General features: G+C 37.0%; 1 protein-coding gene across 1 annotated transcript; it reads left to right on the top strand.

Annotated features, from left to right (window-relative positions):
* The first annotated feature begins 56 nt into the window (after window positions 1-56).
* tex264b (testis expressed 264, ER-phagy receptor b) lies at window positions 57-25,823 on the top strand. Its single transcript, XM_088423289.1, has 4 exons — window positions 57-471; window positions 7,597-7,818; window positions 19,657-19,822; window positions 24,431-25,823. The coding sequence occupies exons 1-4, from the start codon at window positions 214-216 to the stop codon at window positions 24,700-24,702; spliced, it is 918 nt and encodes a 305-aa protein (XP_088279415.1). The 5' UTR covers window positions 57-213; the 3' UTR covers window positions 24,703-25,823.
* The last annotated feature ends 721 nt before the right edge of the window (window positions 25,824-26,544 follow it).

Here is a 26,544-nt window from a genome sequence, read left to right as displayed (position 1 = left end):
CTATTATCCCCCTGTCTTACTGGCTCTAATGGTACATTCCAGGAAGTTTAATTCATTGTGCGGCCAGGTGGTTGGATTTCTCAATGGACCTTTTTCACAGGATGAGTGAAAATTCCCACTTTTACCCACTTGTGTCTTAATCCGACACAGTTTCACTGTTTTTAATATACACCGATTTTTATATCTTGTAAAAGATTATTCCCGCCTGTCATCATGATGTCAGAGTGGACGAGTGTGTGTGTTGCCGTTAGCTTGTTCATCACTCTTTTGTCACTAGCAGGTTACTTTTTGTACTCTGGACTCTTGTCGGATATTATTATATTGACCGGCTCTCCTCCGATTAAGAAGATGACGTTTGTCTACAAGTTTAAAGAAGGATCGTATAATAAATGCGCACAACTCTTTAAAGAAGCCAACAAAATCGGACCTGAGCTTTCTTGTATCGGGATATTCTATGATGATCCCAAAAAGGTAAGCAAAACGCGGACCAGATACTTTACAATTTAAGCATTATCGCACTTTAACTAGTTTTGAGCACTTTACCTCAGTGTTGGATTTCAGGTTTGAGGTAAGGCAATACATAGATTTAGTCGGAAGATGGCGACAAGACGTTTCTCTTGATAAAATACGTACAACAGCAGAAAGGTACAGTAGGGGAATCATTTCCATGTACAGTATGTTAATATAGATTGGAAATCACGCATGACAATTGGTATGAAAAATGCACATTCCATCTAGTATTGAACTAGATCATCAATTTATTAACGTGTTAGACTCATCGTGATTTCATTTGAGTGTTGCTGAAGCACATCTGGATAGCGTGTGCTGATTTAGATTCGAATCAAATACAGTCTACATGCTGCGGTTTAGGTTGGTTGGGCGTGAAGTTTAACCTCAGCATTATTTAAGATTCTCTGGAGGGACGATCAGTTCATCTTTCACGATTTCTTGTGAGTATTTGGCTCGGTTTTGTTGTGTGGCCTAAAGAAGTGTCACACTTAAAATTGCTGTTTAAATGACATGTCTTTTTTTCTGGCAGTATAGTAAGTTAGTGGTTAGAACATTTGCCTCACAGCTCTCAGGTTTCAAGTTCAAATTTTGGCTCTGGCATTCCTGTTAGGAGTTTTTATGTTGTCCTGTGCTTGCTACACTGTAGTCTGGGTGTACTCTGCTTCTCACTCAAAATCATCTTGAGATAATCTCTGTTTCACTTGCAAGTTTTTGACCCTAATGAGAACAAACAATGTAGCATATGGATGCATGGCTTTAGGTCTATTACTAAGATTGACCCACGTAAATCCACTATTCTAATCATGACAATTATGCAATAGAAAGCAAGAGACATTTTTAACAATGTCAGCTAACTTGTCACTCCCCTTTGCGCGCTGGACAGGTCGTCTGAAGCATTCAGATGATCTCTGCTCAACTCATTCACTGACAGCCTAGTTAAAAGAGGATGTTCTGTTTATATCTGTCAATGACAGCAAATGATGTAGTTTATTCATTGCCATCCCCGTAAAAGCAAAACGTTGGCATCTATAATCATCAGTGGACCATCATAATCACTGTATGTGTGTTGTAAACTAGCAGACTTTCTTCCACCCAAAGCACTACATATAGAGTTTAGTGGTGTGAAATTGTTTGAGATGTTTTCCTACCTTCTGTTCATGAGAGCTTATTCAAACATATCCGAGGCTCTGCACAGCAGGCAATAATATCTTGGAACTGCTCCTGATACCTAATACTGCACACACTCTGTAGTGTTCCAACTCATGCCGTGCATTTTCCCACCTGTGAGCCCACCAGGAATACTCAATTTTCCAAAAGGTTTTATCCAAACAGGACTAAAAATGTAGAAACACCTCATCCTGGAATGGTAAATGGTACTGTAACTGTTTAATATCATCATTCTGATGTAAAAATCCAGATTTTGTATTCTTATTTGATTGTTGATGTGTTGATTAATTTATTGCTGTGATTTGTCAGTGCAATATATGAGCACTTCATGGTGGCAGACAGATATAATTTACTGTTGTACTGGTAACTCCAAAAAAAAGGCTTCCAACAGGCACTTATTGTTTATCCTTCGCAAAGAATTACTGCTGTACTGAGAAGCGCAAGAGAAGCTGATTCTTCAGCACAGTATCTGCGTGTCTTATACTTCCACCATGTGGCCAAGGTGCACATACAAGGAAGGCTGTGAATGCTCAAGTAATGATCAGTCACGGCTCAATTTGCGATTGTCACATGACCAAACTCAGAAAAAAAGGTGAGCTTTGAAAGGTCGTTATCTGGGGCACAGCAATGTCATTATCAGTAAGCAGCAAGTAGCAAAATGGCCACCCTCAGTCATGGATCAAAATGTGTGGATTTTACCGCTTAATATTCTACAAGCTCAATACAAATCAGAATTCCCTGTTTAGACCAGTGGGGGTGGATCAAACATTATTGAAAAGAAAGTTATTGACTGGACTTTAAGAGAGGCTTTGACAGCACAAACTCTGTACTGATAGCCAGTTTAAGAATATAATCGGCTTTATTATTGCAGCGTGCCACTGTGGTTGTGATCGCTCATCTTGTAATTGTTGCTTACAATATGATCTGAGCTGTCTTGTAATAGTTTCAGCATTTAAAATGGCTCAGACATAGATTCTTCCCAGCTCTGTCTTAAATCTTCTTTTCAAAAGCCGACAATTAGGATAGCACTGAGTGCTGGCATGGCGCAGTCTCAGCCAACTCCTGATTTAAGTTCAAATAATTGGTGTAATGATCCCAGCTCATTAGTGTCCAAGCCGCTGGATTCTTTCAGTCCTAGACAGGAACCCCGGAGAGTGCTCTCAAACGGGAGGACTCCTATTTGCTGTCTAACTGGGAAGACACTTGCTATTGATGTTTGCGGTGAGAAGATTTTTCAAAAGGTGCAGCTGACAGAGGAGAAGTGTCTGCAAGAATACTCTCGTCCCCTGACTTGTTCTTCCCATACCCCTTTCTCACGTTTACCAGCGTTAATTATTTCCTCTGGGGAAACTAAAGACCTCAACAAGGACCTAAGTTGGTCCTGTTATGGTTTCCATGGGTACAAGGCTGAAGTGGCTCTTTTTGTTTTCTAAAAAAAAAGCCATCACGCATTCTGGGCCCCGCTCATGAATTCCTCTTCCCTGACAACTCTTCAATTTCAAGCAGTGCTACCCTGACCATGTGACCTTTTCTCTGCCCCGTGGCTTGCTTCATCCTCTACGAAGATGTTTACATCCTATACACGTTCTCATAAGCAATCAAGGCTAGAGTGTTTTGACATACATTGCCTTCATTAAAATCAGTTATTGGTGAGATGACATGTTGGAAAGTTTCAGCAAGCCACGCTAAGGTCATAACATAATGGAAGTTGAGAAGGACGAGTTGGTCGGGAAATACGAATTAGTGCAGCTGGTATCCTTTGTAGAGGCTGATGAAATAGTCGACAATCTCGCTAATGCTGTGTCTGACAGAAAGTCCATGTAAAACTACTTTATATGCCGCTGAATACTTAGCCTTTTTCTTTCTATTGCCTCACTCAACATTAATCATAAAGACAATTTTAATTCTATCTCAATGGAATTCATTAGATTTATAGTCATTTATTTGGTCTCTGCTATTTTGTTTCATGTTCAGAAAAAGGGTCATGCTCTCATTTGGAATGTTGATCTATTCCATGGTTTCCTTTCATTTGTTCAGGGTCAGAGGGAAGAAGGAGCCTATCCCAGCTGACTTTAACAATAGAGGTGCAGTAAACCTCTAACTGATAAGCAATCAGTGTTAAATGGTCACTAAACCTTTTTAGCCATTTTCGGCAGTAAAAAGTTAATATTTTGTCTGGATGACTAGAGTATTTTTCTTGCGCAATGAATACTTAAAAAAAAATCTTCTTAGTGTAGACTGAAAATGACATCACAAGTGCTCAAGGCTCATGTAATAACCAATCCTAGCCTATCTTGCACATGTCACATGACCAAACCCAGAAAGCAGGTACCTGAACATTGAGCACATATTGTATAATTTTTAGTCAACAGCAAATAGAAAATAAGGGTTTTTGAAGGGATTAACTGTCCATGCAAAAATAATTATCAAATTAATAAAAGATAAAATATTAACTTTTTATTGCTGAAAAGGCTTAGTATCCATTTAATACATTTCGTAATAAAATGAGTGGAAAGACCAATGGGAAAAAACATTTTTCTATCCATTTTTGTCCTCACAATGGTCGGGGGCTTGCTGATGCCTATCCTATGTTTGGGCAATATGCGGGGTACACCCTGAACTGGCTGCCAGCCAATTGCAGTGCACACAGAGACGAACGACCATTCACACTAACAAACACACATAAGGGCACTTTGGAGTGTCCAATATTCCTACCATGCATGTTTTTGTAATGTGGAAGGAAACTGGAGTACCTGGAGAAATCTCACCCGGGCAAATTGACGTCAGAACTGTAAGGAGGACATGCTAATCATTCTTCCACCGTGCCATTGAAAAAAAAAAAAAAACAGGATTTAAAAAAAGGTCTTTGAACTTCTTTTATGAAAGATGAGAGACATGAAATGAGACATAACCCGTGTGTGGCAGAGACCTGCATCTGCTCTCCTCTTTGACCAGTGTTATTAGTTTCGAGTAGACAAGTGACCAAATAGGTGTAATTGATTTTGTACCTAGTGAAAGACGCTTTCTATGATGAAATCATGAAAGAAGTAGAAAGTGAACAATACTTTTTTCCTGTATACTTTATGACCATCTGGCATTGTGTTTGTCATATGCAATGTCTGGTGGTAGTAGTGATTGTAGCAATTGTGACTAGCACTATTTCAGACTTACTTTCAGAGAGTAAAAGGTTACCTACTTAACTTATTTAACCATTTGCAGCAGTAGAACGTTAATTTTTTATCTCGAGTTGATTTGATAACAAATAATGTGTAATAATATTGATTTCCTCAATATTTTACTCTCTTCCAAGTGTAATTTTCATTTAAAATTTTACCGTTTGTACCGAGAGTAAAATCTATAGTATGACATTTACTGTTTGTGGTGTCATTTTCAGCCAAAAGCCTGTGGAAAATTGTGTTTTCAATTAAATTAATTGTACGTTAAAAAATATTTTAGTTATGATATAATTATAGACAAAATGTTCCCTTTTTATTGATGAAAGTGATTAGATTAATTTAGTATCACATCCATCCATTTTTCTAGTCGCTTACCTTCAAAAGAGCCGCTGGTGTGCTGGAGCCTATCCCTGCTGTCTTCAGGCAGTAGGCGTGGCACATCCTGAACTGGTTGCCAACCAATTTAGTATCCCTACTTGTATGAGTAAAAATGTGACATACAGTACAGTACAGTACAGATCAAAAGTCCCAAAAGTTAAATAAATATGTCAAATCCAACTTTTTGCACCCCCTAAAATGCTGTTTTACACTTCTGGGATTAAATATCATTTTGACAGTGAATACATTTGTATAAATATGTAATTCATCACACCGACAAGGTAGTTTCAGATTTCCATCAACATAGCATGATGTTTGTAAAGCATATTTTGAGTAGATTAGAAAGCAGGTTCTGCCTAAGATCAACATCCCTCTGAAAAAGCAAACTCTACCTGCCAAACATGATACACTATAGGGTCAGAGGAAAATTGTTTGAGTGTAATATTTTGACAATTTTGTGGTTTGGGACTAGTAAAGTGCATCATTCATTTTCTGTAGCTGGTGTTGATTTAACTTTTGAAAATCCAGCAGAAGTTGAGGTGTCAAAAAGCATAGTGTAGAAATTAAAACCAAGATGTAATGCACTGGGGAAGTAAGTTTGCCTTGCAGCCAGACAACACCATTGCTAAAATATTATTATTTGAATTTGAAATAACCTAAATAATAAAGTTTTCGTAAAGGATTGTATTTATAACTAGACTAAATCCACACATATCGTCTTAAGTGCAGTACATGCACAGAGGAAAAACAAGAGGCTTTTGCTTTTTCTGGATTCTTTACATGTCATCCTGCGGTTATCGATTCACCCAGTTGGCCGGGAGTTCCCACTGTGAACTCCCAAAAGATCCATCTATGATGTCAAGAACTTGCATGCAGGGTTGGATCATTCATGAGCACAATATGCAACAACGCATTGATAAAATCAATCTCAATATTTCACAATGCGTTTTACATTATTTTTAGCTTAGGGAGCATCTCTGTGATCCCATGACATTCAATCATTAATATTGATTTAGAACAATGATTAGATGTTATGTTGAGATTACTTCTGGGACCATCCTTCACTGAGTTGAGATTTATTGAAAGCACCTTAAATGCTTACAGCGTCTCGTGTACACTTTTTCTGTTTGGAGGTTTCCACTATAAAGGTGTAACTTCCATTAGTGATGTTTTATTCAAGTGTATTTTCAGAGGTCCGCACAACCCAACCAAAACCGGCTTTCGAACCTCTGAAGTTGTAGATAATTTGTTGCAGCCGCGAACATGAGCACAAAACAGCCAGCTCTGCACTCTCACTCGCTAGTTTGACCCCTGCTATCAGCAAGGGAATACTTGTCAGGCCAGTGAAAATCTACATATACGGTAATTGATGGCCATTAAAATGCAATGGGAAGAAACAAATGTTATTTTCCTTTTACATTCATTTTACATTCACCATAAATGTTTTAAGTAATCATCCGATGAATCGGAAATCTGTATTTTTTATTCTGCGAAAGATTGACATCAGCCTCCAAATATATCCATATTGTTTGGACCTTAATTGATAATTGTTTTTGATGATCAAATAATTAATTAGATATCCTTTTTTCAAACTTAAAAGTTGTCATAATACTCAGGATTCCAGCTGCTGTGTGATGTTATATGATTTCTGTTGACTATTTTCTGTTGAATCAAAATCAAAACATTTGCTTTTTCTTTAGAAAACAACATTGTTTTTACCGACCATATTTGTCAACATGTTACAGGTAACAAGTAACTGAATCACATTCAATTTGTTTTCTGTCCTGTCAAGTTGAAATAATGTCCTGTTTTTTAGCAAAATGAACGAAATTATGATCTTAACTTAAAAATACTTAAGTAGCCCATCACCAATATTTGAAAAAAATGATCAGTGCTCTGCCAAATTATCATGCTAGATTATAAATCTCTTGCTTGACAGCGCTAACAAAATCTTTGTCCTCTATACTGTTCAGCAAGACAAAAAAACAAACACATTATGTCAGTGCATGATAAACATAAACATGATGGGTTCTTTCACAAATCACTCTCACTTTTTTATTCTGTGCTTCTTGTGGCACTCAGTATGCTTGTATATCCCAATAGTATTCATTTATTAGAACAATGCCTTTTTTCCCCTCTCCATCCTCCTGTACTTAATTGGCACCGGGGCGCTCTGAAGGCTCAGGACACCAAATACTACGTACAATTAGAGCTCTAATTAACAAGCATATTTTCTCTTCAAATTTGTCACCAGGCTGACGATACAGAAAATATTTATATTGTCAGCAAAGCAAGCCCTTTCACATATGTGCTGCCTGTGCACGTTCTGTTTTAATGATCCTCCTTATGCGCTTGTGTTTCAAAGGTGCCTGGACCTCAGTGCCGCTGTGCTGTTGGCAGTATTGTGAGCAAAGGGGAAGACAGGGCTGACAAGGAGCTTCTGAAGCGCTATGAGACATCTGGCTTTAAAGTTTTCTCCTTTCCTGAAGTCACACACGTGGTCACTACCTCATTCCCCAACAGGACCACTTTCTCCATCCTCTTGGGAGTAAGAAGAGTCTATCCACGCCTAGAAAGCTACATCAAGGTATTTTATTATTTGCACCCATCTGTAACACAATCTGCCTTCTATTGCGTCAGAAATAGTCGGAACCTCAGGCTTGCACATACAAATCCATTCATCTATTTTCTAGAGCTAATCCTCATAAGGGTCTCAGGCTTTCTTGTGCCTATCCAAATAGATTTATGCCAGCAGGCGGGGGGACACCCTGAACTGGTTGCCAGCCAATTGCAGGGCGCATAGAGATAGACAAGCACGCACGCACCTAATCACACCTATAAGGACAATTTAGCATGTCCAATACACGCCATGTATGTTTTTGGAGTGTGGGAGGAAGCCAGAGATTATTTTTAGTTTGTAGCATTGCCAAACTTGAATTAAAGTGGAATGTGTATTTAATGAATGGGTGTTAAAAGTATTAAGAAATCACAATTGTTTCTTTACAGTAAAAGTTTTTTTCCTGCACCCTTGCCCGTCTAAGTTTAGCATTCTGATAATGTGTTTATGGAATATAAAGGAATGCAGCACAATCTAGCCATTTCAATTAATCTTAGTGGGTGATCATTTTGTCTCTTGCCGTCCACTAAATGACATTACAGATGCTCGGCTCAAGTAATAACCAATTGTAGCTCACCTATGTTTCTGAGTTTGGTCATGTGACATACTCAAATGATTGGTTGTTAGATGAGTTCTGAGCAGCTGCGATGTCATTTTCAGTTAACACCGAGATGTCCTCACATAGATTAAAAGCATGGAAATTATGTTACTTAATTCATATTCCATAAGTGACAGGCTTGTTTTGTGTGGTCACATATCGATAAAATTGAGTTCTGAATGTCCAAATAAAAAAACAAAACAAAACAAAAAAAAAAAAAAAGCGCACACAGTGCGCCCTGCAAAATGTGATTGTGTTTAAGTAATTTGATGCCAACTATTTTCTGACCCTCCTTTACCTTATTATTGAAAAAAAAGCAAAACCAAAACTGTGACTAAGTAATGTACATGGACTTTAATGACTGGGCTATGTAAAGACGTATAAATACGTCTTTGGTAGTGGATGATTTAACAGTCCATCACATCATCTAGCCAACATAATTAAACTTCAAAAAAGTTTTTTTATTTAGTGTTCACTCTTTAATTTTCCCTCTCAAGCAATTTTATTTTCATACACTGTATTGTTAAACTATACACCTGCACTTTCATCACTTTCTGAGCTGATTTTTTTTTTAACAAAAAAAAAAAAACACAAAAAAACGAAACAATGAATCACTGACTCATTTTAGCGGTGGGGACGAAAGAAATGAAAGAAGTGTATGTGGGGGTGGCAAAATGAATCATAGCTAAGGGTGAAGCCAAATTGATGGAAATAAGTACTCTGTTTATAACATTGAATGGCCTCATGCACGTCAGTTCTCTTTTATATTTTTTGTCTAAGGTTTTTGTATTTTAATATTATCCTACACCTTTTACAGAACCCACAGCCGCTGTGAAAATAATATTTAGGTAGTGAAGCAAACTATTTTATTGTACCATATGTGTGGAGTCAACCAGAGGGTTTTAGTCATCCTATGATGACGGTCCTTCCGAATTGATACTTGCCGTGTAAATGAATCATTGGGATGTGCTGACTTGTGTGGCGAATCTGGCAATTGTTTAATTATGCAGCATTCTCCAAACAGGTGGCAACACCACAGGTTGTCTTCAGTAGCACTGCTTCCGTCGGAGGAATGTTGGCTTGGGTCCTGTCTGGCTCGTTCCGCCATCTGTTTGGACACTGTGTAAAGCTGGCCGCCCTCCAGTGGCACTTAGACTGTCTGAGAGGTCAACATACACAGTCGATGATCTAACTGGCCATCGGTCTTCTGCTTCACCTAATTACATCACAATTTTATCTTTGCTTGCTCTCACAAAGCTCAAGCTGTGTGTGTTTATTCATCTGATGTGATTTTATCTGGCGCTAGTTGCCCAGTATTGCTCCGCTGATATTGGTCATTTCAGTGATAGACTAGGGGAACTCACACTAAATCTGTGGTTTACTGAGTTTTTCTTTTTTATTCAACTAATTTGACATAACATAAACTATAGAAATGAATTTATTGCATATATTAAATATTTGCTAGCATAAAAAGTGAAAATACTTGACAGGTAAAGTTTTAACCAAGTAACATTTTAGTCAGAGAGGTAAAATTTTAACTACATAACAGTTTAGTCATTTAACTTTAAAAAAAAAAAAACACATAAAGCCATACGGTGCTTTACTTGTTTAGCCATTTTCAGTTACAAGTTTTTAATAACATCCTCTTGGCAAATGACTCTGGAGGCTATGTGTGTCTTGTTTTGTTGGATTTAATGGCAGCATTCGATACAGTTGAGAACAAATATCCTACTGGCTTGGTTACGGCACCAGGTGGACATTAGTGTCAAGTCAAGTCGTCAAGTTTATTTGTATAGTCCTGAATCAGTGCAGTCGCAAAGGGCCTCACAGGTGAAAATCAAGTCCTAAAGAACATCATACACAACAGCATCCCCTGAATGAAGCTCAAAAACCCCATCTGGGGAAAATATGAGTATTAGTATTATTTTAGTATTATTAGTAGTAGTAGTTTTGGTGTTAAGTGCTTCAGAGCGGTTTCGGTCCTTTCTGGCAGGCAGTGGCAGTTATGGTTGCTCAGAGTTGTGCCTTTGTCGTACGGTGTCCCACAAGGTTCCATTGTAGGGCCAGTAATGTTTTCACACTATTCGCTGCCTCTGTGTTCCATCCTAATAAAATATGGCATTTCGTTCCACTTCTATGCGGATGACAGTCAGCTCTATACCCTGCAAAGCAAAAACAATGTGTTTTTTTTTTTATCCATTTTGTCTTCTCTAGAGGAATTCATGTGTTTGCTCTCAGTGGCCCTTGTACATTCCACACTGTTGACTTGTGCCCCCTGGCATCTTATCTGAAACCAGAAATTTTGGACTTACTGTAGGTTTAACTTGAACAAAATTTTTAAATTGGACCAGCAAATCAGTGCTGATGTTAAATCAATTGTTTTCATCACAGGCAGCTGGCTAAGGTAAAGGCCCTCCTTGATCCAACTGCAGTTCAACAGTAATCCATGCCTTCGTTATATCATGGCTAGATTACGGTAATTTACTTCATTTTGGAAATATCCAGTCCTCCCTCAAGCAACTAATAAAAGTAGTACATGTACATTAAAAATGATAAATGTATCAAATTAATAACAAGCAAAATTATAGGTTTTTATCGATAAAAGTTTCTAAATAAGTAAAATATCCCCTTAAGTCTTTTAGGGCAAGTTCTTTTATTGTTGTACTTTGTATTTTCTCTTTTGGCTTATCGTCAGATACCCTTGTGAAAGGGCGTGCGCACCAACAGCCTAGAGGAGGTAATGGAGATCGGCTGATGCCAGGACACTTTGTCTTGCTTTGTCCTATCTCTTTCCATTTGCACTCGGATTGTGGGTTCTTTCTAAAACTTTTAGGCACAGTTTTATAGAGTGTATGGGCAACCCCCAAGATCAATTAATTTATCAGTCCCTACAATGTCAAACTCAAGGCTGGCCGATTGTGTGTTTAATTAAAAAAACAAACAAACACGAACTTAACAAAGTTTACTAGATCGAGAAAAGAATCTTAGGGTATTTGCTTTGTTTCATTCAGTGAACAAGAGCTCTTCACGGTTTAAGCAGAATCCATATTTTACACTTTACAAAATAACTTTCTGTTCAATATAGGTTCTACATGTCTTATTTACAGTATTTCAATTGATCAGTATTGTATAACATTAGTCAGCTGTGATGAGAGTGCACCATCTTAAGCCCAGATGATGCTGTAACCATTCAAGGATTTGTAGCACTTTCTTCTTTAACTGTTTAGCACATTTGCAGCCTCCAGTGGAACAGTGTCTTGATATTGAAATACAGCTCAGTGTTCACAGTTTGAAGTTCACCTGGGACATAATAATGAGATTTCAAACCTTACTGAACATTTTTGAAAAGGCACAAGTCAATTTTGTGAAGGAAGTAGGCATTGAAATTCAGTTCTCGCAAAACCTAATACTTGATTCTCTTGCATCACCCAGAATGCCCCTTGACACTGGTCTCACACACCCAGCATGTATTTTGAGGCACTGTTGGTAATGTCAAATACCTAGATTCAGAATGCAATTGATTCCTCACCTTCTACCAAAAGGCCTCTCTAAAAACTAATAACATTACATCTTAAATAAAACTAAGCATCCAAATGTTGGTTTAAGCATTTAAGTTAGCATTCCAGTGTTTAGTTTTTAACAGTAAGCAGATCTTTTGGTTTCTGTTTAGAAGTCACCAGAATAATAGATTTGCTCTGTTCCACTTGTCAACGAACTTATATTGAGTGACCAAATGCCACCTTGACCAGCGTTTGTCTCGTCTTTTCAACATTTGTAGAAGCATATGTGTTTCGACATATTTTCGCTACTAAATGATGGCCGTCTACACTGTGTTCCATGGAATAGCGTATCCTCCATGGAAAGTCTTTCTCTTGACTGATAGGCTGATAGCTTTGAACAAACACATCCCTCGGATGCTACGGAGGCTGTCTGAGGATTAGGGCTTGTGCTGTAAAATGTGGCTAAGTTAGGACAAGCACACAAGAACAGATGAACTTGTATTTGGGCTAATCAGAGGTGTTTTCAAAGGTGGCAGGCGTGTGCTAAGTCCATTTAATGCGAAAGCAGCTGCTGTTTACACACATGCGAAGTATGTTTTTTTCCTAAAAATAGTTTGAAATTATTCATGTACTCTTCTGTTTTAAAACATTATGTACTTTTAAAATGTTATGTTCATTGTAGCCTATTTGTCGCCCCCCCCAAAAAAAAAAAAACCCACCCAATTTTCCCTGAAAGGTGCAGATCTTCCTTTGAGTTATATTGAATAACACAGCCCCGTTTGAGCTGGTTTCTTTTGAATAAAGCATGCAGTTGATGTCTGACACATTGAATATCCCAAATGGTGAGACCTTTTCAAAGCAGCTCATCAGCATTTAGCAGATCTGGTTTGCCATGGCAGGATGATTTCTTGCTGTCAGACATTTTGTTTTGCCGCCCTGTGGTCAGGCCTGATATTTGCCTAGTCAGACCATCGATCAGCCCCAGAGTCTTTCTTCTGTGCCTTAGCCCCTCAAGTGGTGAGCTTCATCATAGATGCAGCTGCGTCTTCAGATTTGATTGGTGCGCATTGGCCGAGCCTTCAGACCTGTAGTGAGGACTGGAATGGGAAGATAATATTGCTGACATTCAACAAGATCTAAAGGTTTGAGAAAGGCAGACTATGGAACATTTGTTTGCTTGAGGGCACTAAAGTTGATTGCCAGCACTGAGCCTCTGTGCTGAATATAAAGCAAGTTTACCTTTGTTCCTCAATAAGGTCCTTATTTTTAGCAACCAACACACATGGCAAGATGCTCATGAAGCCTCACAAAGTGCTGCCTTTTGCATTTTGTGTTAGTCTTGCCACTATGATGGACCAGAGTGGGGCTAGCCAGGGCACATCTGCTTGTCCTCAGGGCTAATTAAACATGCAGACCTTTGGCTACGATGTAGGTTCAGAAAGGTCAGAGAAGGTCTTTATTTATTTATTTATTTTTTAATCCAAACAAAGTCTTTATATATTGGAGATATCACATCCACATAATCTTAATTTTTTAACATACACAATCATGGCACATGGAGTTTGTAACCATTTTTCATTCAACTTATGTCTACTAGTTCATTTTACTTTTTTTTCCTCCATTTACTTGGAATTAAATTCATGTTCAATCATTTATGGAGAATGTTGCATCACGAGCCTGTGAGTTAGGCTTGGGCAATATATTGATTTGATCGCTTTCCTAATGGATGTTTTAAAAGATTATTAAATTGATATTTTTTTTCATAAGCTTCTGTCAACAGTGGAAACAACTGGAGAACTCAAAATTGGCAACACCTTATTCAAATAGTTTTGTTTGTATCTTAAGTGACACAAATTGCAATTTCTGTCTTTAACAATGTTGAAAAAAAGTTTTATTTTGCACATCATCAGTCTCATACAATGTGCTGCTCTGCTACATTTGTTTACAGAAATATTTCATGCAAGGCATACATTTTGCATTTTAATTCTATGAGGGGCTTATTTATGTTCAATTCTGGCTAAAACGAAAACAAAACTTGTTTTGAATTTTCTGTCATTTTTACTTTAAAAAAAACAGGGAGAGGGAAAATCAGAGGAAGGGGGAAAAAAAATTGAAAAAAAATCTGAAATTTTTGTAGGAAGAAAGATTTGATTTTTAGGCTCAGCCTTACTGTAAGCGAACACTTCCCATTGGAGGCTTGACTGGGTTTGGTTGTTCAAACATGACTTTCATCCCCAGGCATCCGGGACTCGACTGTTGGTGTTAAATGTCTCATCTGCATTTGATTGATCAGATTCAAACTTTACCCTGTCGCTCTGAATCAAGATCATGCTGCAGAGTGTGATTGCAATTTACGAGGGGTAGTTATTTTTAGATGTGGCACAAATTGTTTATTGCCACTGGCAATCTATTCAATCAAGTTAAATATGTGTTAAAAGTGTTTTTAACAGCTTTAAAATAGTCTCCATTGATGCTATTTGATTTTTAGTTGAGTAAGGCATTTTTGTCCCTTTCAAGTTTTATATTAGGTTCCATTTTTGTTCAATATGTTGTGGGAGTTGAACACATTCGACAATGTTGTGTTTGAATTTGAACAACAAACCTGAGAACTGCAGGCGGACGCACTAGTGACTAGCCACCAACTCCACTGTGCTTCCCTCAAGGGATTTCGTGAATAGCAATCCAAGAGGCAATTTTAAACCATTTACCTATAAGTGCGACAAGAATGACATCCTGTTAACCAAGGTGAAGGGGTCGAGACTTTGCCAGAGAAACTAAAGAAAATTGTATAGATTAAAAAAAGAGGCTTAGGAATTAACTGCTTTATTCAGGTCACTGACTTTCCGGCAGTCCTTTTTCATATTGCCATGGCTGAACACTTCGATGAAGTGAAAAAAGCTGCTTGAGTGACTGTTTGACCTGGCAGTGAGTTCTGTCATTCATTATGTCTTCACCGTCTTTGATTGGCTTTTGCACTTTCAGGGCTTTAATATAAAATGTAGACCGTACGATTCATACATAGCCTCATTATTTGCTCTAGGACGATAGAAATTATTTGTCTACTTAATTTAATTAAGTGATATTAAATAACCTACTGAACATAAACGTTGTTTGATGAACTTATATATATTTTTGAAACATCTAATTAATTAAACAATTACATCTAAAGGATTTTTTGTTTGTTTTATTGAAAATCTCGAGTACCCTCTGAAGTTCCTTCAAGTAGCCTCAGGGGCACCCGTACCCCCATTTGAGAACCACTGCTATAAGCTATTTAAAGCTTAAATGAGGAGTGAGGCTTGCCTCCCCATACTTTTAAAATTATTTTTTTAAACTAATAAATATTGTGTGGAAAGCGTTATTTTCTGTCTACAATCTCTTCTGTAGCAATGAGTTGGCTAAGGTTTTTGTTTACATTAGAATTCTTATCTTTTTTTTAAAAAACAATCTTTGCGTTATCTTACACTGTCATATATAGATATATACACTTAGCTTTTCTTATCTTGTTATCTTTTGTTCGTCGGAATGAATGTTATAAAGGCAAGCAGTCAGAAAACTAATTCAACTCATATCTCAAAGCACTACTATAGAGGATTGTGACATCTTACTAAATCATGCTTCTTAACTTGTATCCATACATTGGATGGCCACCAACGTATTCAGTCATGTTAACATGACAACACCCTTTCTTCTCTTAGAGTAATACCTAGCTTCTACATTTACTTAGCTTTCTAGGAAAAGAAGTAATCTGTCAAGTCATAATGTAGGGTATAGGCTAAGTGTATAGGCATGTTTTACCAAGGGAGATCAGAACTATCTTGTTGTAGAGCTCTAAAAATACACAGCAGTGTTTCATTTATTTATCCAAGGAAGCATGACACATTCACTGGAGGGTCCCATGCAGATGTAGTCCCCTAGGCTAGGGACCTGGAAAGAGAAAACACTTATACATCCTCTTCCTCTTGTTGACCATCAGATCAGCAGGTCCCACAGGATCTCCTGCAGATCTTTAAATATGCAGCATCTAACTGGTGGTCTTGGAGTTTGCAAAGACAATAAAAGATAATATAATATGTAATATATAACGGTGCTTGATTTGAGGGTTTGAAAAGGTCATTCACACCCTCCCACCCGAGAAATGACCTTCCCGTGGCCCTGAAAGTCTTTACTGCCTTTAAATGTTTGCACTGGTCCCAGTGGTCCTGATTCTGCAGTGTATGGTGAAAATATACAACAAAAATCAATAGCATACTATCCACAATCCCTTCCCCAATTATACAAGCAGATAGTGTAGTATGTGTCAAGGAGTCCACCGCTGGTCTTAATTATTTGGTCTTTGCACTTTTGGCACAAGTCTCTGTTTTCACAGTTGCTTTTATAGGACCAATATGAAGTTCTGAATGAAATACAGTATTTGTAGCACAGGCTTTTCTTGTGTCCTAAAAATACAGTGGATATGATAAGTCTGAAAACCACTTTTCAAATTTTGTGAGATACTCATTGAAAAAAAACAAACCTTTAATTAACCTTTAATGTGGCCTATTACTTGGACACGGTTTTGATTTTATATTTAATTTAATTAAAAAAAATCACTTCAAAACACGTTTCGATGTAAAAATGTAAACGAACAAAATATTACAAAAAATGCCTTTAGCATCTACAACCATCAAAAATTCCCTCAATTTATAAAAAGTGACTGGAAGATTTGCTCTAGCAAGCAAACATCATTTTCCAGCATAGCCAGAGCTTGATATCAATTCCATTATGCCATTGATCACAGCTGTGTTCCAAAAATGATTCAAAACAAATGAAAGACGACGTTGTACTGCACGGCACTTTCTGTCAGGACATGAATCAAGGGCACTCCAGTTTATTTTTGGTTCATCCCACCAACACCTTTGTGCTGCTATTAATATACTCCTGCTTATATTAATCAGCTTCTGAAAATAGTCAAAAGCAATCTTGAACGACTAAATCTAAGCCATTTTGATTAAAAAATCAATACAAAGTTCTAATACTGTGATTGTTTTTTTGTAGAACCCCATCAAATTGGTCAGAATTGCATAAATAAAAAACCTAATTAGAGTATGCAATGAAAGCACATTTAAATTATGCATGTCACCTAAATGAGGCGCCGAGTGTAGTACAGTACTTCAATTATAGCTTGATAAGCATTGCTACTGGACTAATGTCTAATACTGGATGTAATCCTTTTTCATTTATTGCACATTTTATTCACCCTTATCGGTGAAATTCTGTGAGATATCTCATTTTTAATTTCTAACTAGGATTTCCATATTCAGAATAGATCTGATGTTATGAATCTGGCTTCTTTTGCTTGAGTTGAGGATTGGAAAACAAGGGTCATTCCATTTTAAAGGTGACACTGATTAGCTGGTATATGGTTTCAACTAAATCTATTATTAAGTATGTTAAAGAATATAAATGACAGAAGCCAACCCACAATAACACAATGTGTCTTAAAAATTAAAAAAAAAACTGATTGAGGGTTTTTCTCAGACATTTTTAGATGAGATTGATAAAGAAAAGATTAATTAGATCATTTCATTACAGATATAAATGAATTAATCTCAATTTTGAAATCTCTTGACCACTAATAATAATCACCTCATTCAGAAAATAAACAGCACACATTACGCCATTCATGCTTTCGATGCTCCCTTAATTGAATTGCATGGTGATTCAATCAAGTTTTTTGCATAGAATTTTGTCTAGTTTACAAACGTTACAACTTTTTAAGGTTTGCCATTTTTATTGGCGCTTACTCAGCAAGCTATCAGTTTTAATCCCAAAGGCAAGCCGTCAATTGTACTCCCAAAAGTTTTCAAAAGAGCAAGAATAAGAAACTGTTATCTGCTAAGAGAATTCCTTCCTGCTCTTTTTACTACGAATTCATTTTAAGATAGGATTTATTTTTAGTACATTTTAAAGACTGAATGGAGAACATGAAAAAAACTTGACATTATGGTTAGCTTTCCAAAGCAGACTCATTAGGCTTTGATGAGGAACTCAATCTGCAAGACGTATCTTTATTTGAAACATTGATTGCAAACGGCTCACAAGGCTCACATCCTGAAGTTTAAAAGTCAAAATGATCGACACATTTGCAGAGGACAAAGAGCTTGATAAGTCTTCTGTTAAACTGCAGTCTTCTCTTAAATACTTGCGCTTGACAAGTTAATTTGAACTCTGACGCACTGCTTCCATTTCTGTAGCGTCAAATTCTCCGACCTTCCATTATTTAGAACAATAGAAGTAAGGAATGAAAATGGACCCACTGCATTAGCAACCCTGCTTCCCTTAATACATTCTTTTATTTTAGATCTGACCATTTCTGATGGCTTGCGTCTGTCAAGCTGTACATCTACATGCGCATCAGTATGCATTATGCAACACATATTCGAAGCATGATGTGGATACACAAGTTTCTGCGGTGGGTTTGATAATTGACTTTGAAAACACTGAATTTTTTTGTTGATGCTTATAGATTGTGTAGCATGTCACTGCTAAGATAGCGGATGATAAAGATGACAGGATAGGGTTTGAAATGAAGTTATGTAATGGTGTGTGTATTGGTATGTGTATTTGTGTGAGTCCTAAAAGTTCTGTTCTACTCTTAAATAATCTTGCTGTCCCCACTTTTACTTTATTTAAAGTAGACTGTCAACAAAGCCTGCAGGGATACTTTTCCTGTCTGGATCTGTCAAGAAGCTATAAAACAATCTTGATGTGCCAAGGTCTTGGAAAGGGGATAAGAAATTATTAATGACCCACATTTAACATTTGAACAAAGGTGTAACAGGCTGTCTATACCGCAATATGTTGGACTAAATATCCTTGTGCATTTCCTCTCAGCAAATCAAGCAATATTAATTTGAATACGGCCGTACCATAAAAGAAATGCTTTTACTGCTTGGTTTGAACGAGAATTGATGAATTGTCACTCATCTGCAATAAAGACGAATAATAACAAAAATAAAAGCTAAATATACCTGTAGTAGATTTTCATCCACAATCTAATTAATAACAAACTAAAACAATTTGATTTTTTTTATCAAAACATTTTCATTTTTAGTGTGCTTAACTTACTGTTGAATTCTCATTAGAGCATGTTGACCTTCAAATGTGTTTTTCAAACGTAATTCATTACACTGGTAATGGAACTGCTCCCTGTCTGATATTTAGCTGCATGCCAAAAGTGTGGATGTGACTGGCATTTGTGGCACAAGAGCAGAATAACAAAAACTTGATGTATGAAAGGTTAATGAGCAGCAGGAAGTGCAGTACTGTTCGTTACATGAACCTCTGGTTAATTGATGCAATTGGTGAAGATAGAGAATGGAAGTTATGATTGCCATACACAACGACAGACTTGTTATATGTTCAACATGTATGGTTTTGAGTACACGCAAGTACACACAGTATACAATGTACCTTAATTTACCTTGATGCTGTTGACACAGAAACACAATTTATTGTGGTAGTGGACTTGGCAAAATATTACTCCTTTAGTAAGTACAGGTTCCGTTTTTGGAAATTTGGAAAAGTGAACTTTGTACTACGCATTGGAAGACTGTGATGACCATAAAATGCACTGAAAGCAACTCAAAAAGTTAGACTGTAGGTTTGATTTTCGTAATTGACTTGGATTGTATTTGCTGATCTCATTGATTTTACTTCCTATCTTAGGATAGGAAGCTTTGTGCACACCCGTTTCTGGAGATCTACAGCGAGAATCTGATCCACTTTATGGCTCCATTGGCTCGCCAGGGAGACTTCTATGTTCCAGAGGTCCGTCTACCGGAAAGGAGGCTTTCAGAACAAGAAGAATTGGACTCTGATTCTGAAATTTCAGGTATTCTCAATGCCGCATTGGACTTGAATGTGTTTTTGCACTGTGTATGGTCTTTCATCTTCTGCGACGACTTTAGAAATGCACAATTTCTACATTAACCATATTATTGTATGTATTGTGTAAATCGAATGTCACTGATGTGTATTTTTTGTTTTAGAAAGTTACTCTTTTTAAATATAATGATTCAACTTTTACACTATTATTTTCGCCAAATTTGTTATGTGTTATATACAGATTCATGTGTACTGTACATTTACTGCATATTCAGTACTATACATTTTAGGCTGGGATAAATGAGATGTGGTTTAGGTTGCCATATGGTGAGCCGCATGTGCCATTTACACACACTTGAATTTCTAAATATAGTTCCTTTCTTTTCTTACAAATGTGTCGACTCATTACATTAAAAGGGAAAGCTAATTATTAATATTTTTATGATTATTGTTATTATTTTTTTTACAGTACCAATTTCTATGCTCTCCCACCAGTCTAAACACGACATTCTTATTAATATCATGTTTGCGGAAAATATGAAATAAACAGAAAAATCCATCTGTTTTTATTGCAGGGAGTGATTTTTATGCCGCTTGTTCTGACAATGATACGACATGCGCTCAGGGCTCAGGTAACGACCAAATACAGCTTCATCTTGTGAATGTCACTTGACCAAACGCTGAAAATAGGTCAGCTGCGATTGGTTATTACCTGAGCCCTAAGCGCAAGTGTCAATTTCAGTCGACAGCAAGTGGCAAACTGGGTTTTTAAATGTACTAATTATACAAGAAAAATAATTTTATTCTGTCCATTTAATTATAGACAAAATATTACCCGTTAACTGTTGAAAATTGAATAAGTAATCATGATTTTTTGCATATATAAATTCCAATGAAAATTTCAATAATAAACAACTCTGTACCTTTTAAACAATTTCATCTAAATGTAGAACAAATGCAATGCCTTGTTTTTTTCCTACTGCCCAATAAAAAGTTACATTATATAACCAACAGGGCATTTTGTCATGGTATAGTACAGTAGATGACCCTTGGGTTTTTGGACATTGTTTTCTTTGCTCTTTTGTTTATGAGGAGCAAGCAGCAGTGTTTGTGATTTACACCTCTTTTAGGTGTTAATGAAAAGACCCGACACAACAGCCTCGGGTGAATGTGTCCTGCCACTCACCCAGGGGCTGTAAGCACAAAGACGGATGTAATATGGAAAAGTTCCTTTCACTCTAAAAGATGCAGCAGTGTTTTAACGCTATTCCATTTGACACTAATTTATCCTCATGAGACTTGATGCTTCTGAAGTAGTGTTTACCACAGTCGCTGCTGTATGAAGTGCATCCTATTGTGTAAAAAGACGTCCGTGTAATGAGAACAGCAGAAAGAAGGGATATATATATATATATATATATATATATATATATATATATATATATATATATATATATATATATATATATATATATATAAAGAATAGGCTTGATTAGGACAAATGTAGGTCTCCAAGTCATCAATCATAAATAAATAATTTTTAATCATTTTAAGTAGTTGTTATTAATTGATTAATCATTTCACCTCTAATATTTTCATATTTGTTACTTATGCTATGGCCCCTTATTTGTGAAAGTGTCCTGTTCTCGCAATATCTCAGCTCCTCATGTGCCATGTGTGCCGATCGGATGCGAGGTTTGGTTCTGCAACCCAGGATAATAATATGACAGGTAGTTGTGCTCCTGTCACACTGTGTGATCTACTCAGTTGAGTCGTGCACCGGAACCTTGCCTAGCCCACTGACCCGTCCAGTCCGCCTACGCTCTGTCTCGCTTTTGCATGCACATTATGTCTTGGGGGTCAATCAAGCCTCGAACTACTTCTCGGAATGTGCCACAAGAATCTGTTAGACAGCTACTTAGAAATCCTCCTGTCACTTTGTGTTCATGTCTGTCAATATTCAAGTCGGACCGTGTACTGTATAAAAACTAATGAATAGATGCACATACTGTATTTTTTTGTTGACCACGGAGCTGGCACACTTATTAACAGCATTAGGAATAGATTTCTACATTTTCACTCGAAAAATTTAATTCCACACCAAAAATATGAAGCATTCCTGAAGTTTATTTTTCCTACCCAAATACTATTTATTGTTTTGTGTTTGGCAGTGATACAATGGCATATCCTTCCTATAACTCATTCGTCTACTACATCACAGTAAGCATGTTTTTTTGTTTATTTTATTATTATTTTTTTTTTCATTCATCAGTGATGTAAGCAAGTGGGAACCCTGTCATTGTCTCCGATTGTGCGGGGTCATTACTCAGATCATGAATGCTAAGAGATGGGTGAAAGAAAAAAAGAACAGCGTGTTTAGTAAGGAAATAACATTCGAACATAGTTAAAAATTCCAAAAGTTGAATTTGCATGATACAAGCATTTAAAGTGTGCTGTGTACGGTTGTAAACAACAAGCCATTATGCACCGTAGACGTGATTATGAGAGGACCTGTGATCTAATCCTCTCCAGTTTGGCCCTCGTCTAATATTGTCTGTCAACATGGAGGCATTTTCAAAGCTATGTTCCCTACTTTAATATTATATCTGTTGTGCTGTGGCATTTAAAAATACACAAAATCCCATCCACACAGGACATGAAACGTGGGCACCAATAGAGTAGTTCTATTGGTGCCCACGTTTCGTTATATTCCATTTTATTGTTTTCCAATCCCCAAAATATATTTCTATTGCTTTTTCAATGTGTCATTCCTAGGATTTGGCTCATTTGCTTGAATCCATTTTAATTTGCTTTCTTTAATCATTGGTGCTTAACAAGAAGGACTTTTTTCTTTTGATGATATGGTGATATGCTTTGCAACATGAACAAAAACTAACCTTTAGAGGTCCCATGCTTGAAACACACAATCCCAATTACTTTTCACTAAGATAAATATCAATTATCTCCTTCATTTATTCATTACATTTTTTTACATTCAGAACATTGCAACAATAAAGCCATATAATACTATTGTACGTAAATTCAGGAGGAAAAAAAAATACAAAATTATATCAACAAATACCAAAAGAAGGAAAGAAATGAATAGAGCAAAATATAGTTAAGGATAATCAAACCAAATAATAACTTACATGCTTACCCAAACAGATCGCATACAAAGGAATTGGACAAATATATCAAGTCCTATATACATTAGTTTTGTTATGAGGATATCAGTACTGTTATGAGGATATCATCAGTATTTAGGAATATTCATCTCCTATACACAATATTTCATACCATTTTTACCTGTATGTGCATATTTTGTTCATTTTCAATGTATCACTGACTTGTTAGTTCAATTAATAGTCAGTTATTCATTATAGTGAGCTATTCAGAAGAAGATTTAAATGAAAAATGATAACCAGAATCATGTGGCTAGAGAAATACCTTTTCGCCACATTTTCAAGCTGATGAATTCCTGAATGTCGCCAGCATCAACCTCAAACTACCTTTTGGCCTTATTTATCTCAAAGTTGAACGATTACAAATGTTTCCAGACTTTCTCCCAAGCCAGGCAATGATCTGTGCTCTTTGCATGCTGATATTTGCTTGCCTTCCCCTTCTTGTTTCGTGCAAAAGGTTACTTCATACTGTGTGTTTATCTTCCTCATTGAGTTGGCAGCTAATGACAGGCTTGTTGCTTACTTTGAATGTATTGATTTGAGAAAGGTGTTGTGTGAAAACACTAACCGCCACACAAAAGGCCAAAAAGGGCAGCTGATTGGTTCACATGGGTCTGAAATTGATCCTGTGAACCTACAAAGGGCAAACTGAAAAACATGGTATCACAAGGTTGCATATGTAATATTTACTTTAGCGGATGTAAAATGCATTCATGTGTTTAAAAAAAAAAGTGCAAATTTTGACCTTCCTCGTTAAGCCAAGAGGCAATGCAAAATGTCACAGTGGCAGGATTAATGTAGTCGAAGAATGTAAATGTTCTGTTATGTAAAATGTACAAGCAAGGGTATAAAAATAATTATATTGGTGGACAAGATCAGGTGAATGTCAAGTCCAAGCTCCCTCATGTCTGAGGTAAACCTTGAGACAACTACCATATATTATTTGTCTAATTTAATTACACCTGGGGGGGTCCTACACAGTTTAAAAAAAAAAGTTCATGTTCTTCACATCTTACATAACATAAAAATTTCATACCATTTATGCAACATTTTCTCTTCAAAATACATTCAGGTTGATCATTATCAGACTTTATTTGTAAAATTAACTTTGCATAACTTTCAAGGGGTGCTTCTGTCTAATGCAGACATGCGGTTGTCCTCTAAACAAAAGTGTGAATGTCGGAATATTTACAGCCACAATGCCAAGTCTGTATGCATTGCGTGCAATTGTACATTACTGCAATCAATGTATGCTTTTGCTTCGGGGTAAGAAATAATGGATAAATGGTAATGCAGCTCAAATTGGAGCAGGCAGATTTCGCCTGAATCTCTCAGATTATTTGGGAAGCCCTGCTTTCCTTGTGTTTGTTTTACGAAAGCGCTGCAACCATCTGTCCCATCTCCTCCTCTTCTTTTTGATGGCTGCTCTCTAGGTGCAGACTCAAACAGCGACTACAGCTCAGAGACCGGGATCCTTCTGTCAGACAGCCGAGAGACGTCACCGAGGGCGTCCTCCACCCGCTCCGAGTCCGTTCGGGATCGCGGGGACACAAATCCCAGAGGGGGAACGTCCAGAGAGCGCTCGCTCACGGAGATGGACTGGGAAAAGAATGACGAGGAAGGTGAGCGGTTTCATAAAGATTCCGGCCAGGTGAGCCTTGACCCCGTCCCGCAGTTGTTGGGTGTTGTTGGTGGTGAGGAGTGAAGGGGTTGACTGAGCAAAGTGAAAGAATAATGCAGTGACCTCTGTTGTGTCAAAAAACAAAACTAAGGAAAAAAAAACACATCATTTCTCAGGACACACTGAACTTTTTACTTTCTCTGTGACCTTGAAAGCCCACTCTTCTCCTGCAGGCACAAATCTTGCACACATAACTCCAAGTGTAAATGGGACTTTTTTTTTTTTTTCATAATTTGTTATATTATTTATTGTTGGCTGATTCTCACCCTAATGACTGGCGCATTTGTTATTCCTTCTTGCTGCAAAGAATTCTTATCACAGAGTTTTTTTTTTGCCTCCATATTTTTAAAGAAATGCTGCATTTTTCACTTGAATAATTTTCGCGTTGCTTCTTTCATGTCCAATTTCTAATATGTTGTTATTATTACTATTAGAGATGAATATTTGATGGTATTGGTATGTTTTTAACTTACCGATACCAGCCGCCGATATTAAAGGCAAACAAAATCTGACATAAAGTAAGTCCTCCTCATCAGCAGTTGGTGCTATACTATGTCAATTTGACACGTCATCAAATCATCTCCTACATATAGAAAAGTTTTTGTCTACAAGTTTTTGTCACTGTGTTCATCTTTTATACTGAGAATACAGAGTACTCAAAGTGAATACTCACACCAGTACCAGTCACAGACAACCATGTATTCTATTTAAGGGCCACCTGGCCATTAGTTGGCCATGCTTACTTCAGCTTTTTTTCGTTCTACTCTTTTTTTTTTTTCTGGAATAGACTCTCAGGAAAATGTCTTCAATGGATTTTTTGTGGGAACATTTTTAAGATCAGAGGTCATTGACGTTGGACCCAAGAGAAGAGCCTGCTTGGCTAATAATACTTTATCCGTTGAAGTTCATCCCAGAGATGTTTGTCGGTGGAGATGGTCCACTTCAGACTCATGCACAAAATGCCTTTATTGATGTTGTTTTCTACGATGGTGCACAAAGAAGATCCAACTTCTTCGAAGTTGGAAGCATACAGTTGTCCAACAAAAATGTCATTCATTTGTTACAGTACATTTGGCAACTGTCGGTGCCGTGTATATTTTTTTAGTTCTCTTATTGTTTTAATAAACACATTTTTGAAAGACTCATTTTAAATGGCTTCTTTTTCACCTGGACGTTTAGTTTGATGTTTTCCAACCTTGTTGAACCACTGCACCTATTTTTGATGAGCTTTACAGCACAGCATCAAGAAAAAAAATCACAAAAAATACTGCGAATTTCTCATTACAATTGACTTGTGTAGAATAGTGTGAAATCCTGTTTAATAGATAAAGTACGGTACAAATAAAATGATAGGCAGTCTTTTTTCTCATTACAAAACACTACAACATGTTTTCTTATGGAGGGAGACTGGAAGAGATTAATTCATGATTTAGAATGATGATAAGGCATCGTAAAATTCCAATAACAATTAGTAATACTGAAGTATACGTAAAGGGATAGTCCACATATTTAGCCGCGGCTTATAGTCCGAACAATACGGTACTTTTACAGACTACTTTAGTCATCTAGTTCTAGGCTTTATCCTAATATCATTCTCCTCTTCTATTGATCTTTTTGTAAAATTAACATGGCAGCAGCAGTCTGCAAGACCACCTGATGACCCGCAGCCTGTGATGTAGTGTGTGCAGTCACATCCATAGCCTTCATCTCTGAACAAACAAGCAATCACAGCCAGCTTTTCACAGCAAGCCGCTCGGTGCCGGCGAGCGCACAGGCGGCACACACTTGTCATCGAGTCGAAGCGCGCCATAAACGTTGATTTGGAGTAAATCGCCTTTGAGCACTTGGATATCACGAATGCTCAAT

Source organism: Hippichthys cyanospilos, chromosome 9 (genome assembly GCF_059441005.1).
Source record: "Hippichthys cyanospilos isolate Australia breed blue-spotted pipefish chromosome 9, RoL_Hcya_1.0, whole genome shotgun sequence".
In the NCBI taxonomy this organism is placed as follows: domain Eukaryota; kingdom Metazoa; phylum Chordata; class Actinopteri; order Syngnathiformes; family Syngnathidae; genus Hippichthys; species Hippichthys cyanospilos.
Note: the sequence above shows the minus strand (reverse complement) of the source record. Positions and strands in the feature narration are given on the sequence as shown.

What these genes read in the sequence shown, in the direction of transcription:
- tex264b (XM_088423289.1), top strand. Translation starts at nt 214, where the DNA reads ATGATGTCAGAGTGGACGAGTGTGTGTGTTGCCGTTAGCTTGTTCATC. An exon ending in TCTATGATGATCCCAAAAAG is followed by an intron (nt 472 to 7,596) that starts GTAAGCAAAACG and finishes TGTGTTTCAAAG; the next exon opens with GTGCCTGGACCTCAGTGCCG. An exon ending in GCCTAGAAAGCTACATCAAG is followed by an intron (nt 7,819 to 19,656) that starts GTATTTTATTAT and finishes TTCCTATCTTAG; the next exon opens with GATAGGAAGCTTTGTGCACA.